At 46.1% G+C, this 15,773-nt stretch overlaps 2 protein-coding genes across 3 annotated transcripts in view; one reads left to right on the top strand and one right to left on the bottom strand.

Moving 5' to 3' along the window:
• Positions 1-199: 199 nt before the first annotated feature.
• Positions 200-9,206, top strand: baiap2l2b (BAR/IMD domain containing adaptor protein 2 like 2b). The gene is made up of 15 exons (XM_062536373.1): positions 200-285; positions 451-529; positions 927-1,002; positions 1,602-1,688; positions 3,120-3,181; positions 3,281-3,352; positions 4,561-4,650; positions 4,938-5,069; positions 5,921-6,025; positions 6,431-6,527; positions 6,983-7,190; positions 7,710-7,775; positions 7,907-8,345; positions 8,533-8,579; positions 8,675-9,206. The coding sequence occupies exons 2-15, from the start codon at positions 476-478 to the stop codon at positions 8,748-8,750; spliced, it is 1,611 nt and encodes a 536-aa protein (XP_062392357.1). The 5' UTR covers positions 200-285; positions 451-475; the 3' UTR covers positions 8,751-9,206.
• Positions 9,207-9,358: 152 nt separating this feature from the next.
• Positions 9,359-15,773, bottom strand: part of pvalb7 (parvalbumin 7) — a 27,056-nt gene continuing 20,641 nt past the window's right edge. The window contains exons 1-5 of one of the 2 annotated variants that reach the window (XM_062548475.1): positions 14,095-14,211; positions 11,199-11,267; positions 10,930-11,062; positions 10,006-10,115; positions 9,359-9,883 (exon numbers count right to left, since the gene is read on the bottom strand). In XM_062548475.1, the coding sequence (XP_062404459.1) occupies positions 9,858-9,883; positions 10,006-10,115; positions 10,930-11,062; positions 11,199-11,259 (330 nt within the window). In that variant the 5' untranslated portion in view covers positions 11,260-11,267; positions 14,095-14,211 and the 3' untranslated portion in view covers positions 9,359-9,857. Of the gene's footprint in view, positions 9,884-10,005; positions 10,116-10,929; positions 11,063-11,198; positions 11,268-14,094; positions 14,212-15,773 lie in introns of those variants that run through there. The other variant, XM_062548474.1, reaches the window with a different exon arrangement.

Raw genomic sequence — 15,773 nt, 5'->3', positions numbered from 1 at the left:
GCGCACCGGGCCCTCTCTCCGCTCCTGTTGTGGCAGCTCCAGCTGAATTATTCAGAGGCCCGGGCCGTATCAATGTCTCGTGCTTTCTCTCCTCCTCTCCCTGTCCCCCTCTTCATCCCTCTCTCCTGGTGTGGTTGATGTGGGGCGATAACAGAGGACTGAAAAGGCTCATTACAGGAGAGAGACACTAAGAGAGCCGGAGCATTATCCACTAATTGAGCAAACCTACATCAGTGTCATCGCTGCACAGAGGAATTACAGCAGACGTGACTACCCGTGGCACAGGTAAGAGCTCTCTGCACTAACTCACTGGTGCCAATACAGACGCTAGTACTCCTCATTGTGTTTTTAGTTTCGCCTTTCATGCTGAGACATTTCATTTTGTTCACCGTATGTTGCAGTGGATAATGCAGTTGTGTGGAAATGTAGTGATGGTCTTTGTCTCTGTAGTTTGTGGTCCCACCAAAGGACCACCATGTCTGGAGCAAACAGTGATCACCTGCACAGGTCCACTCTCACCGTCTACACTGTAAGTGGGAAACGCTGAGGGCGGAGAGGTAGAAAAAGGGAATTATCTGACACGATATAAAGATTCTTTTTCTCTTTTTTCAACATACCTGGTGCTCATTTAGTGCTAAAGGGGGTACCCAGTTCAACTAACCCTGGCCAATAGGGCCATGCTCCTACCTTTAACATTATAGAGTGCAAGTTTCGAAGCCTTTATTTAGATAGATAGATAGATAGATAGATAGATACTTTATTGATCCCCAAGGGGAAATTAAAGGTTAGAGGTTAAAGAACTTTGTGTTGCTTGAACTGTCTTTGTTAGCGGATTGGAGAAGAAAAGACTTCTTTCAATCCCTTTATCAACCACCATACTTGGTACAGGGATTTTGTAACTGAAGGTTGAACCTTTTTCTTTTCAGAATCTGATGGAACATTTCAACCCTGGCCTACAGAAACTGGTCACCTTGGGAAACAGCTATGTCAAAGCATTTCAATGTGAGTACTTTTAAAGCTCAAGTTCAAACTAACTTCAACTTATCAACTTAGTCTTGCTCTGTGCATTAGTAGATGGCGTATTTGAATATCAACTCAGTCTTGTAGCTGTGCATTAGTAGATGGAGTACTTGAATATCAATATAGTCGTGTAGCTGTGCATTAGTAGATGGAGTATTTGCATATCAATATAGTCTTGTAGCTGTGCATTAGTAGATGGAGTATTTTAATTAGCTGTGCATCAGTAGATGGAGTATTTGAATGGATGTCTCATACACATGCTCTTAAAATGTACTCACCTGTTCCTGGAGGTAATCTGTAAGGTGATGCTGAGGGTGTAGGTTATCCTGGCCCAGTCACAGGGTTTCAATTATCAGCCTGTAGTTAAGCATACTAGAGTAACCAAGTGTGTTTGTCCCATCACATGATTGAACTGTTATTGTGTGTGTGTGTGTGTGTGTGTGTGTGTGTGTGTGTGTGTGTGTGTGTGTGTGTGTGTGTGTGTGTGTGTGTGTGTGTGTGTGTGTGTGTGTGTGTGTGTGTATGTGTGTGTGTGTGTGTGTGTGTGTGTGTGTGTGTGTGTGTGCTCATCTGTTTTGCAGCTCTTGCAATGACCAGTGAAGCCTACTTTAGCGCTGTCGCTAAAATTGGAGAACAGGCTCTTCATACATCTTCATCTCGCTCACTGGGTAAGATTGTGTGTGTGTGTGTGTGTGTGTGTGTGTGTGTGTGTGTGTGTGTGTGTGCATCACACACACGTGTTAAGGTTATGATGTTCACGGGCCATCTAGCCCAAAGTGTGGCGCTCTTAACTCTGTTATTCATGCCCGGAGCTTTGGCACTTTGAAAGCAAGGCTGTCCCCTAAATAACTGAAGATGAAGGTGAACTCTCATTTTTTCAGTGAGTTTCTCTCACTGAAGGTCTTGGCCTGCTGCCAAGACAACAAGGATCCTCCACCCTACGGTCTGAAGCACTTTTATCGTCTGTCCATCTGAGAATTTGTGCTGCCCGGACAGAAACCCACATTTCTGTCGTCGTGTAAAAATAAAAATCAAGGATGCTGTTGGAAGTTAGGGCTGGAGAGCTCAGTCTGTCAAATGTGCTGCCAATAGCCATTGAGTTGCTGCTCTGTCATGTTCTCACAGGGGCAGCCTTCTGATATATCATCAAAAGTTCAGAACTTACAACAAAGAGCGTGAACTTTTGTCGTTGGAGGTGCAAGCCCTTGGTATCTGTAACGGCGTCTGCTGGTCACGTGCTTGGCGTGGCTGGAGTGCTGCTCAGGTGGCCGTGGGTGTGCGCCGAGCCAAGCCGAGCCGCTGAATAATTGACGGGCGGAGTGTTCCATGGGCGCTCCGCTCATTAGTCACCACGACGACCTCGCTCAGACCTCCCGCACGTTTCCATCACACACACACACACACACACACACACACACTGACACACTGACAAGGCCAGGGGGAGGCCATCTATGGTTACCGCCTTCTTGATATGGAAAAGTCTTTAGGAGAAGCGTCTATTTTCTCTGACGGAACATATTTGGCTAACACAGTTCTTAAGACTTTTATTTTGTCTGATTGTCTGAACAATCATAACTCCTGTTGTCTTCTGTTTCTCCCCTTCCTCATCAGTGGGTTAAGATGCAGACACTGTGCAGTTTTATTTAATAGGACATACATCTTATACCGTCACTTCCCAACTATTAGCCACGGCTTATACATTGATTAACACAGGGGCAGTTCATATGGTATTAGTGTAATGGTTTTGTTTCTTTTAGCTTGCATAAAACACTGTCCTGCGGCTTATACACAATGCGGCTAATTCAATAGGAAATACAGCACAGCTCATGTGTGGAGTGTATGGTACAGCACATCTTCTGTACAGCACAGCTCGTGTGTGGAGTGTATGGTACAGCACATCTTCTGTACAGCACAGCTCATGTGTGGAGTGTATGGTACAGCACATCTTCTGTACTGTACAGCACAGCTCATGTGTGGGGTGTATGCTTTAAGAGTGCACTACTCCGCTAGCCTCCCAGCACTGGCCTGGTGTGGGGTCACGGGTCAGGACTGGTTTGGAGAGCGCAGCTTGACCTGTTAATGCCTCGTCTGCTCCGCAGGTGACGTGCTGATCCAGATCTCTGAGACGCTGCGCAGACTGACCGCTGAGATCGAGGGAGTGGTGAGTGCATCTGCCCCTTGTCCTGCAGTACTGTACGTTTGTCAGTGGAATCCCTGGCAGGGTTTAGCTGATATGGGCGATTGCTTTCTTCCCCTCCAGTTCCAGTGGTTCCATATTGAAGTGCTGCAGGCCATGGACAAGAATGTGAAGCTGGACGAGGAGTACATTGATGTGAGTGGCTTCACACTGCATTGTGTGGCCTCTTAACTCCCTAAGCTGATTAACAGAGCTGAGTCCTGGGCTGTCTGGCGGTTAGAGAGCAAATTACTCAGGACAATATACTGTACTCACAGATAGAGCACATTACTCAGGGCAATATACTGTACTCACAGATAGAGCACATTACTCAGGACAATATACTGTACTCACAGATAGAGCACATTACTCAGGACAATATACTGTACTCACAGATAGAGCACATTACTCAGGACAATATACTGTACTCACAGATAGAGCACATTACTCAGGACAATATACTGTACTCACAGATAGAGCACATTACTCCAGACAATACTCCACTCATATCACAGATACAGTAGAGCACATTACTCCGGACAATACTCCACTCATATCACAGATAGAGCACATTACTCAGGACAATATACTGTACTCACAGATAGAGCATATTACTCAGGACAATACTCCACTCATATCACAGATAGAGCACAATACTCTGGACAATACTCCACTCACAGATAGAGCACATTAGTCAGGAGGACAATACTCCACTCACAGATAGTAGCCTGTCTGTGTTATACGCTAGTGTCCTCAATGAAAGCAGCAATGGACAGTAATGGGTTAAACATTTCTATGTACACTCAGTTTCAACAGTTTTGTGGTGCAGCACTTGCTTTTAAATGCGTTATACATGTACAATGTATTTGTCATGCATACATACATACATACATACATACATACATACAGTACAGTACATATACATAGAGTAGATACATACATACAGCCTTAGCCTGAGTGCGATAAGCCTAAGCTTCTGCGGTGGGGTGGTGAGGTGGTGAGGTGGTGAGGTGGTGTGTTAGTGACAGTGGGTGACTGACAGCTGTGACCAGTGGAGAGTGCAAAGCATGAGGACTATGTGTTTGAGGAGGGAGCGCATATAGCTTTACTGGGAGAGTGTTATATATGTAGTGTGGACAGGAACTGTGTATCCAAGCGTGTGTGTGTGTGTGTGTGTGTGTGTGTGTGTGTGTGTGTGTGTGTGTGTGTGTGTGTGTGTGTGTGTGTGTGTGTGTGTGTGTGTGTGTGTGTGTGTGTGTGTGTGTGTGTGTGTGTGTGTGTGTGTGTGTGTGTGTGTGTGTGTGTGTGTGTGTGTGTGTGTGTGTGTGTGTGTGTGTGTGTGTGTGTGTGTGTGTGTCCAACAGGGCAGCAGAAGGGTGTATGAGCTGGAGGTGAGGAACCAGGCCGCTGCTCTGGAGAGACAGTTGAGAAGAGGAGCTTTCAGAGACTCCCTGGTGAATGTGAACCCCGCACTACACACACATTCATCTTGCACTTCTGCTGACAGCAAGATCACTCAGACGTTTTTTACAGCCACACCGGACGCTTGACTAGTAGTCTCCTTGCCCTGCCTATAATGAGGTCATTAAAATAAAATGAACTAGCTGAGGTGGCCCCAATTCTGCCTACATGAGCTTCGTTGGGAAGCTCGTAGTAGTACAGTACTGAAAGGTGTGTGTGTGTGTTTGTGTGTGTGTGTGTGTGTGTGTGTGTGTGTCTGCTATATGTGTGTGTGGTTCAGGAGAGCAGTGAGTACATGCAGTATCTGAGACAGAGTAACCATGAGATCCTGAAAGAGGAGGAGAGACGCTACCGCTTCCTGGCAGAGAAACACTGCGGCCTCACGCAGTCTCTGCTCTTCCTCATCAACAAGGTAGAACACACACACACACACACACACACACACACACACACACACACACACACACACACACACACACACACACACACACACACACACACACACACACGGAGACAAAGGGCTCTATTTTAGAGATCTGAAATGCCTGGTCAGAGACTCAAGGTTTAAGTTGTGTCCAGTCCACATCCACTAAATTAACGGCACGTTTTTTGTGATCAGAAGCCAGATGCATTGTTCATTGTTCATTGAGTCGTGGGTGTTTTGGCCGTAACATCCTTTAAACCAATGAAAGTGACACCTAATCATTCCCTTTAACAGCAAATGGTGCAGCATCAAAAATTAAGAAAAGAGAGAAACATAGCCTGATTAAAGCAACACTTACCCCAATAATGTTCAAATGACTGAATAAGAATCCTAATGATATTTATCCTGCAGACGAGTTGTTGTGGACTTGTTACTAAAGGGCTGCTTACATCTTGTGACAGTGCATGATTCTTCACCTGTGCTTTATATGCGCCTTTAGCTTTAGAGCAGGTTTTCTTGGTCAGTGGCATAAGGATTTTCAGAGGGTGTAAGATAGCGATTTTTGGATCATGCACAAAACCTATTTCTTTAATTGACACACCTGTGGGCGCAATGTTCAACAAACACACACACACACACACACACACACACACACACACACACACACACACACACACACACATACTCATACCTCACATTCACTCAGAGCCTCAGTGTCCTATCTGCCTTTATAATCCAGAACAATCTGTTCAATACGCCATATTCAGGAACATTCTCACTCTATGGAAGAATGACTGAGCGTAGCGCCCTGTAACCTGCATGTGCTGTGCCTGTTTCAGACAGGTGCCTCACTTCACCAGAAAGGTGAGGGCTGGAAAGAGAAGGTCAATGAGAGCAGATCAGCCAGACCACGAACCCCCACACCTGGCGACCAAGAGGCCCAGGTGAGAGGAGAGGAGGAGGAGGAGAGAGATGATGAAGAGTAACTTTTATCAGAATGAATAGAACTCTGCATACACTACACTCTTAGAAAAACGGTGCTCTATAGAACCAAAAACCATGCTTCATACTGAATATGGCACCCTAAATGCTTCTTTAAACCATTTCGAAGGGTCCATCAAAGGAACTCCTAAGGGTTCTTTAAAGCCTGTATGGTTCTATATAACACCCCAAGAACCTTTTTTTAAGAGTGTACAGCATTAGCAGTGATAGACACTGCTCAACTACTGCCAGTGGAGGTGCAAATAACTTGTTCTATCAGTGGACAGCCAACACAGCATCTCACTCTCTGGCAGTCTTAAGGACATGACACTTGTTTGTTTGTTTGTCCTGTCCTCTGGTGTGCTCAGCTGAGGAGCTCTCTAACCATGCTGCTGCAGACTGGGGAAAGAGAAGAGGACAGAACTGGAAGAGACCAGCAGCCTTTGGGAAGAGTGCCCTCCAGGGGTAGGAGGAATGCACTGCACCACTAATGCTATAGTATAGAGTCAAGCATGTATAGAGCCTGAGATGAAGTGATTGGCAGTGTGTTCAGTTTTTGAGGTTTTGTTTCATGATTCACAATCACTCACCCACTCACCATCTCAGTGAATGTGTGAGAGGTGAAATAGTTTGTAAATGAGGAGCTGGAGATAACATAGGTCTATATAACATCACCTCTTTCTCCATTACTAATGATTCTCATAACACTCTGCTATCTATGACATGTCTCCTTGTTATCTTTAGGGTGTGGTGCTCTTACACAACCAGTCACAGACTCCCCCTTGCTCTATCTGTCTCTACCTCCCCCTCTCTATCACACTCGCTCTCTCCTTCTCTCTCTCTTCCTCTCTCTCTTCTCTCTCTCTCTCCTCCCTCTCTCTCTCTCTCCCTCTCTCCCTCCCTCTTCTCTCTCTCCACAGCTCCATCCCCTCTGCTCAGTCGTTCCCGCTCCAGCTCTGTGGGGGAGTCTCTGGGTCTGAGTGGAGGGCGGCCCATGCGTGCGCTGCTGTCCCACCCCGCCTCCTCCAACCCCGTGCTCCTGCCCTTCTCCCGGGGCGACATCGTCACCGTGCTGCTGCCCGAGCCCCGCAACGGCTGGCTCTACGGCCGCCTGGACAGCAGCCTGCGGTGAGCACTGACCACCGGCCCTCCGCCGGCCCGATAAGAGTCGCCCGCCTCAGGGCACGTCAGCCTGGCACAGCTCCAGCAGCCTGGCGCAGCGTCGGGGTGTTTACGGCAGGCACCCTCCCTCTCTGTGCCAAGGTTACAGCTGACAGAGACGTTTGGTCCCTGTCACGCAACCACATCAAATTGCTGACTAATACAATACTAACACTAATACGAATACGTCATGAATTTGATTCTCATGGAACAAAAATACACAGTATCCTTAGAATGATATGTATTTTTGCCTTTTACCTCATATTAAATGCTAATTCTGAGAGACATTCTGCATTTCAGTTTATTTCGCTGCCTTGTGGCTAGAGGTGAAAGCGTTTCAGTATTGAGGTGTATTGAAGTGTTGTTCTGTGTGCAGACAGGGATGAGTATTTTGTTGAATTGAGGTGTTGTTGTGTGTGCAGGCGGGGCTGAGTATTGTGTTCTACTGAGGTGTTGTTGTGCATGTTTGGTCCTCCTGGTGTGCAGGCAGGGCTGGTTCCCCGCTGGCTATGTGGCTCCTCTGGAGGACTTCCTGCAGCCTGCAGGCTCTGGGTGAGACCTTCCGCCTGACTCTGTAGCCCACACAGTCACATGAACTGGCTCTACACATCAGTTGAGCACAGTCAATTCCACTAGTGCTTTGGTTGAGTTCATCTATGACCTCTTGACCTTTCTGTCCGTAGCGGGGCCTCTGTCCGGAGCCACAGCATGAGCAATATTTTTGAAGCGGCTGACCAGTTGGACAAAGTCAACACCAGAAGCGAAATCCCGCCCCCGACCACGCCTGTCCGGAGGAGCTCGGTGGACATCCGTATGGCCTCTCCTCTTCCCGACAGAGCGGCCGAGTTCTCGTACGAGAGCAAAACCAATCAGAAGAGCTACAGTGAAATCCCGCCCCCTGGCACTCCACATCGCAGGGCATCTGTGGACGTGCGGGCCGTCTCTCCTCTGCCTGACAGGAGGGCCGACTCTCACTTCGACCACAAGCCAAACATCAAAGGCTACGATGTCACCCCCCCAGCCCCTCCTCCTCCTCCTCCACCTCCTCCCCCTAAGACGCCGATGGAGCTGAAGCCTCCCGTCTCCCCACTCCCTGAGAGGAAAACAGACTCCAGCTCTGGGGTCAGCTTGGGCCTGTCCCATCTATACTGTAGTATACTATTGTGCTCATAGAATGCTTATTCTAATCAATGTATCAATGATATTGTGAATACTTATGAATAAGTATTTATATATGATCAGTTTCTACTGTTGTAGTGCAGAGAGTAAAAGGTCTGTGTGTGACTGTGTGTCACATTCCACATTTCAGAGATCTACTCCGCATGGACAGCTACTAGAGAACCCACTCTTCCCCAGGTGAGGCAGCTCTGGGTGTGTCCATGCGGTTACCAGGTGCATGTGTGCTTGTGCCTCTCCACTCACTTCATGTTTCTTTATCCGTGTTCACATAGGGGCACCAACCCATTTGCCACAGTGAAGCTTCGCCCAACCACCACCAACGATAGATCTGCCCCACGGATTCAGTGAAGCTTCGCCCAACCACCACCAACGATAGATCTGCCCCACGGATTCAGTGAAGCTTCGCCCAACCACCACCAACGATAGATCTGCCCCACGGATTCAGTGAAGCTTCGTCCAACCACCACCAACGATAGATCTGCCCCACGGATTCAGTGAAGCTTCACCCAACCACCACCAACGATAGATCTGCCCCACAGATTCAGTGACCCTAGAGGAAGCTGCGGTGGTGAGGTGCAATAGCCCACAGTGAGAGAAATGTCACCTCTTTGGAGGTGATATGAGGAGCACCTTGTAAGTGATGGCATTAAATATATACCATTACCTTTAGCATATGAAATGTACATAGTTCCGTAGGTGTGCTGTTCTAAGTGTTCTTAGGTTTTGAGGGTTTGGTGGGTTTCTGTTTGACTGCTACTTTAATAAAGTAGACTTTTTGAAACGTTTCTTTCAAATTTCACTAACAGTGACCGTAATGATGCAAACTTGTAATCTTTGTTCAAACAGGGCAGAAGTGTATACTTGTAAGTTGTGTGTCCTGAGATGCTCATGTGGAGACAATATAACTCCCAATCCATTAAAACAAGTAGGCTATTAAAAAGAAATGACAATATTAGTGTACTCAAGACATTGTTTTATTTCTCATTGGGATCATTCCCCTCTTCATAACTGGAGCTCATTGTCATCATCATGTTTTATTGGCATATTTAATCGCTCAGTAGGGGGAGGGGGAGGGGGGTGGGGGTAGGAGTTATGCAAGTCATGGCGGCGAGGGGGGGAGGGAGACCAGAGAATGACTACTGTTTGTTAGAAGACTACGATAGGTAGACTCAGGTTCAGGTGAGCAAAAGTGAAATCATAGTGTACTTTAAATAAAAGACGACGTCGACACGCACAGAGTGTTTGTATAAAAAGGGGGGGGGGGGGTGGAATAAATAGAGAGGTGTGTTGGTGGGTGTTGCCTCTCTGGCGCCCCCTGGTGAAGCTCTCTGGTGGTGGCTCTGGCGCCGTACCAGGAGGCCTAGAGGGGAGGGCAGGGGGCAGGTGGGGGCAGAGACGCGGGGTCAAGGACAGGGAGAGGAGAGGTAGCCAGTGGGGCGGCCAGGGATATGCCTGTTACTCGTGTACCAGGGCTTCGAACTCTGGAAGAACAGAAAGACAAGGTAGAATAAAGATGCGTTCACTATGTGGAAGGTATCTCAGAGAACACTATGGCAGTTGTGCAGATCCGGACGGACACATGAGGCAGGTGTTTCAGGCTCACCATCAATGCCGATTTTTCCGTCTCCATCCTTGTCGGCAGCTGACAGGAATGTTTTGGTCTCCGCGTCGGACAGGTCTCGACCCTCTGAGGAGAAGCCCTTCAGCACAAATCTGGAACACAACCATGGCAAGTTAGGGCTTCTCAACGCCCTCTTTAGCGCTGCCAATCCCTGACCAACCTGGCAACCCTCTGTGAGGCTTGGCACTGGCACTGACAGACAGTTATTCCTGGTGATGAACGCAGCCTATAGAGGCTAACACTCGGGGCGGAGGGCGAGATTGACTGTGTGTGTCAGGCTGGAATGCCTCCACGGTGAGCTGATCGATATTTATCTCCTGCCAGTGGCGCCCGTATCGCTCAGTGCCCTTGGAGGGCTGATTGGGGAAATTGCATAAAAGTATGGAGAGAAGGCAGCTCTGACATTGATTCAGCAGGACTGCACTCTGTGTAAGTACAGCACTGACCTCCCTACCAAATAGAGTGTGTCGGAGCAGCACAAGGCTTCAGTGCCCGCGGTGCACGAGTGTGTGTACAGTTTGGGTGTGAGCGTCACAACACTGCTTCAGTGTACTGCAGGGGTCTGTGTGCACACACGCGCATGTGTATGCATTTATATGAGGGATTAATATAATGTTTGCCGTTCTGGAAGTGCATTAATGACTCCATTACATTGCATGTGCAGAATCCCCTAATGCCATCCAACTGGCCACCGAAGGGTTGGCTCTACTCGAATCAGTTGAGTCTGTTCATCATGAGTTTGTAAATCATTACTGAATGAGATGATCCAGGTGTTGTTGTTAAAATAGTCAATATGTAAGTGCAGGACTGTTCAGTGGTGAGGAGTGATCAAAAGTTTAAATGTTAATGTGTTAATGTGGTGTGTTAGTGTGATAGTTTTGAGTGTTTTCATGTGTTGCGTCTCACTTGAGCTCCTCCTCCTCAATGTAGCCGCTCTCGTCCACATCCAGCACCTTGAAGACCTGCTTGACGTTGTCAGCAGACATGGCCCTCAGGCCCACCATGTCAAAGAACTTCCTGTAGTCAAAGGACTCTGCCGCTGTTGCGGGTAGAGACAAGATACTCATCAGGCATAAAGTACATTACACAAGAGCACACACTCAGTGGCAAACAATTAAAATCAGGAAATCTGTCATAAGCCGATTACAGTCTCTAGAAGAAATGAGCACTTTTACCCTTGAATGCGTCAAGAGCCTTCTTGATATCATCCTCTTTCAAAAAGTCTTTCATCGCCATCTTGGCACCTAAAGAACAAGGACATAAGAAAGTGAAAGCTATTTAAAGTTGACAGTGAACTAGGCTGCATAGATTTTTTTTCCGGAACAGTCATTTTTTCACAGAGCTATTACATATTGAAGGATTTACACATGCTAAATATAGCTCAACACTTAGCATAATGTTTGGGTGATTTGCACAGAACAGGCTTGTGTAGGATGCTGTGTGAAATTGAACATCAGCATTTACTTGAGAGTTCTCCATGGCTGTGCCAGAGAAATGCCAAGCATAGATGCCCTTGAGTGTGCATACACATTTAGAAACAGTGGTACCTCATCCGACCGAGAACTGTGTGCCAACTTCACTTGATTTGTTTTTCTCCCCTGTTGAGCCCTTCAACTATCTACGGGGATTGATTTCAAGTGGCTGTCCTTTCTCTGTTTACATTTTGCACATGTTTCTACCTCATGCGTCATGCTTTTCTTTCACACAGTCTGTGACTCCTCTTCATGTGGCCAGCCTTTGTGGCTCCTATCGATATCCCGAGCGCTGTAAAACATTGGCTTACAAACCCACTGCGAGCTATGATACGCCTCTAACACTTTCACTGAATCTTTGGATGGTGATGTCTAGTCTGTTTTTGTCTGTGGTGCCTTCACACCTGCCAAAGCATCTCTGCAGGATCCCTTTTACACCCCACTACTGCTGAGGGATGGATGGACCAGGGACTGATTGTAAGTATGCACACAGACACCAATTATTGCTGCTCAAAACTGTCTGTTTACAGTACAAATATATATATATATATATAACAGACCTTATATATAAATTATATCTGTTATTACTATATTAAAGCAGATGTAAGCTTAAGATTATGAGCAGATATCTGATATTTATTCTCAAATATCATCAGATAGATTATCAAATATCTGCTCAGAGAGCAGACCTCCTGTCAACATACTGTAAGTACGACATTGGAAGACCTGTTTATCTTTATGCATGTTGTCCTAACTCAATGAATAGAGCCATTGTAAAGGCACCTTGTAGCAGTTCTCATAGAGCAGAGTCCATCACTGTCAGATGCTCAGTAACTCAATAATGAGCAGGAGTAAACCCATCCCATGTCTCTGGCACTGTTACACCCACAATCATGAGTGGCTGAACGTGGGCCTTGGACACTGGACCCGGCCGTTCCTTCAACTGCTCTTATCTGCCCAGAGGGCTTCTACAGTAACCCTGAGAGCTGCCGGCCCTTTCCTGTCCGCTGTTCCTGTTTGTGGGTTCCAGTGTTCCTTTACCTCGGATCCCTTTGAACCAGCGAGAGCCGGAGCCAAACACTGCTGACGGTGCCTCGGGTTACCCGTAAGATGTCTTCACTATTCCACACGGTTATTTTGGTATTAAAACAAGGCCACGGTCAGTTGAAGAGCACTGTCATGAATAAATTAGGCCAATCTGTTTGAAACTTAAGTTACCATAGCAAAACATACGCCTTCAAAGTTCACTGAATTGTAGCTTCTAGATTGCTGTAGTCTTTCCTATACATCTTTCCTATATAGTGTTCGTGAAGCTGAAATCACGGGACAAAGGCTCCTTAATCTTGTATTTAATATGAGAGTCACTTCAGCACAAAAACACTTCAGCATAAACATCACAGCTCTCTCTGTGTGACTGTGTGTGTGTTTGTATGTGTGTGTCAGAGAGAGAGAGCGAGAGAGAGAGAGAGAGCGAGTGAGAGAGTTTCAAAGAAACTGTGTGTGTGTGTGTAGAGTAAAGTTCCTGGAGTATGAGTGGTGGGTTGGGCAGAAAAAAGATCTCTGGAGAATGTGTTGTGCTGCATGAGAAACTCTACCCCTCTGTCTGGATGTGTGTGTGTGCGTGCACATAGCGCATATGTGTGTGTGAATGTGTCTTGCATATGTATGCGCACACGTAAACCAAGGCTGAGATCACAGAGGATAAACTTTCATGACATTTGGAGTCCCTTGGCACTACAGGGTGGATCTCCTCTCCAGAGAGCACAGGATTTGACCTCAACAGACACTTTAGTGACCGGGTCATCTGACCTCACGCCCAACTACTACTACTGGAGCATCATTAACAAGAGCGTTTATATTGCTCATAAAATGACACATTAAAGTGCTTACATGTATATATTTTAAAACATAACTCGTATTACCGTCATATTCCTTTTCTTCGTAAATATATATTTTTTTCAGTATGCTATTATTCATTTAATATTTGAACGACTTTGTGTTAAATCATACAGGCATATAAAATAGTGCCACTTTATGCATTAATCCTCACTCAAAACGGGATTGCACTAATCTTCATGACATATGTCAGTGATGACAAGAGTCGTTTTGCTGCAAAGATATTGTTACATATGGTTCACACTTGTGGGGAATTTGGAAAGAGAACAAACCTATTTAATGTGATTTATGTCACAATATCGCAGAGGGAAAAATTGGTATGATCATTATTGTCATAATTTAGAATTTAAATAAATTACTGATACAGTAGCCTATATTAAATTAAATAGCAATCATATCAAATATAAATTCAATCCAGCACATCAACCACATATTTTTTGTATTAAATAAATAAATACGCTAATTTCTCTGATGTAGTAATGATTTAGGACTGAAGGTGAAATTGTTAATCAATATACCTGATAATTAATAACTCAAATAAACCAATATTGACATCAGCCAGTGAGAGATTCCATGCAAGTCTGATCACGATATTTTCTGTCATATACCACACATGACATTTTAAGAAAATGATTCTTCCACATTCTGCCCCTAAATATTCTCTGAGTTCTGTAGGACCCCCATGCGCGGACGCCTGTCTTACCTGCTTGATGAGAGATGTGGAGAGAGAGAGAGAGAGAGAGAGAGAGAGAGAGAGAGAGCCGGGGATGGAGAGTGGAGAGAGAGAATGAGACAGAGGTAGGCTGGAGGCACCACTGTTTCTCTTATATACCCTGGTCCATTTTAGGAGATCTAGAGGGTCCCTGCTCTGGACAGAGGGAAGAGGTGTGTGTGTGTGTGTGTGTGTGTGTGTGTGTGTGTGTGTGTGTGTGTGTGTGTGAGAGTGTGTGACGTGATGCCCAGTGTGAAACACTCACCACTGCACTATTAATAATCAAAGCCCAAACCCTCCACTCTCCCTTGCTGGCTCTTTGTCTCCAGTTCTGTCCCTCCTTCTTGCTGTAGTAATATTTTTAACTTGTTCTCATCTTCAGCTTTGGAGTCTTTCGTCTTTATTGTCCCTCTCTTTTAGTCATCTTTTATATTTGTGTATTTCTACAGACCCCCCCCCCCCACCCCTTATTTCAGGAGCACTCAAATCTAATCCTCCGCAGTTAGCACACATCCCTTCCTGGGGATGCCTGTCGTCACTTGTCATTTGATCGCTTCCTCTCAATCTATCGCTCTTTCTCTGTATCTGTCTGTCACTCCCCCTTCATATCAATCTTGTCCAACATGATTCACTGTTGTTGTTGTGTGTTTGTGGTTGAAAGGAATCACAACAACAACAGCTGAAAATCAGTACACTCTTTCGGGGAATAAAGTCCAGTTCCCTGTTGCCCGCGGCGTCCAGATGCCTCACCCTCCTGTGTTCCTGATTTAATACTGGTCTCATCCCAGCAGTGATGATGGACAGACTAACTGCTCTACTCCCATGTATATCACTATTAAAATAGACACACAAAGAAACTGTATAGCAACAGCACAGGCCCATCTATGCACACACATCCCAGGATGAGTTTCCCTTCATCTATCACATTCCCATTTGTTATGTGCACCTTTACAAGCATTGGAGCATCTCTCTATCTCTTTCTCTCTCTTTATGTCTCTGTCTCTATTCCTCTTTTCCATAAACCTCATCTCACAGGGGAACTCGCAGGTTAGTTTGTCTTTCTGTCTGTTAACCAAACTAAAATTGCCACCCTTTCTTCGAGCCGCTGACAACCAAGGTCACCAGAAACATTCATTGGTGGGTATGCTGTCCCTTGACATTGAGGTGACACACTGAGGTGTTTCTGTTCTGTTTGTGTGTGTGTGTGTGTGTGTGTGTGTGTGTGTGTCTCCATACCTCTCCTCAAGTTGAGCGGTGGGGAGGGGCCTCCACCTGACACCCCCTCACCTCATCACATCTGACAGATGGGACTCCATGCCACAGCTTCCCCTCTCTGCCCTCCAGTAAAGCCATCACCCAATCTTATACATACTACACAGCCCTGACTGAGGCCTCTAGAAGAATCTCCAGTGACCATGAAAAGCCAGTTTATAGGTGGTCTTAAACTACATGTACTAGTAGAGGACAGGTACTTTAACACAGTTACCAAAAATGCCAATGAATTAGGTCTACAGTCACTACAAATTTCCACAGAAATAATTTAGCTTCACTCTTTAATGTCTGGTGGCTGAGAGGCAGCAAACCCCATAGCAGTCCATTTTCACCCACATTGGCATGGGAGTGAGTATTTGTTTCAAGTCCTGGCACACACAAGGACATATCAAGTTCTC

Source organism: Sardina pilchardus, chromosome 1, assembly GCF_963854185.1.
Source record: "Sardina pilchardus chromosome 1, fSarPil1.1, whole genome shotgun sequence".
Classification (NCBI taxonomy): domain Eukaryota; kingdom Metazoa; phylum Chordata; class Actinopteri; order Clupeiformes; family Clupeidae; genus Sardina; species Sardina pilchardus.
This window is presented reverse-complemented; position numbering and strand designations above follow the sequence as displayed.

What these genes read in the sequence shown, in the direction of transcription:
- baiap2l2b (XM_062536373.1), top strand. Translation starts at nt 476, where the DNA reads ATGTCTGGAGCAAACAGTGATCACCTGCACAGGTCCACTCTCACCGTC. An exon ending in TGGACGAGGAGTACATTGAT is followed by an intron (nt 3,353 to 4,560) that starts GTGAGTGGCTTC and finishes TGTGTCCAACAG; the next exon opens with GGCAGCAGAAGGGTGTATGA. An exon ending in GGGAAGAGTGCCCTCCAGGG is followed by an intron (nt 6,528 to 6,982) that starts GTAGGAGGAATG and finishes CTCTCTCCACAG; the next exon opens with CTCCATCCCCTCTGCTCAGT.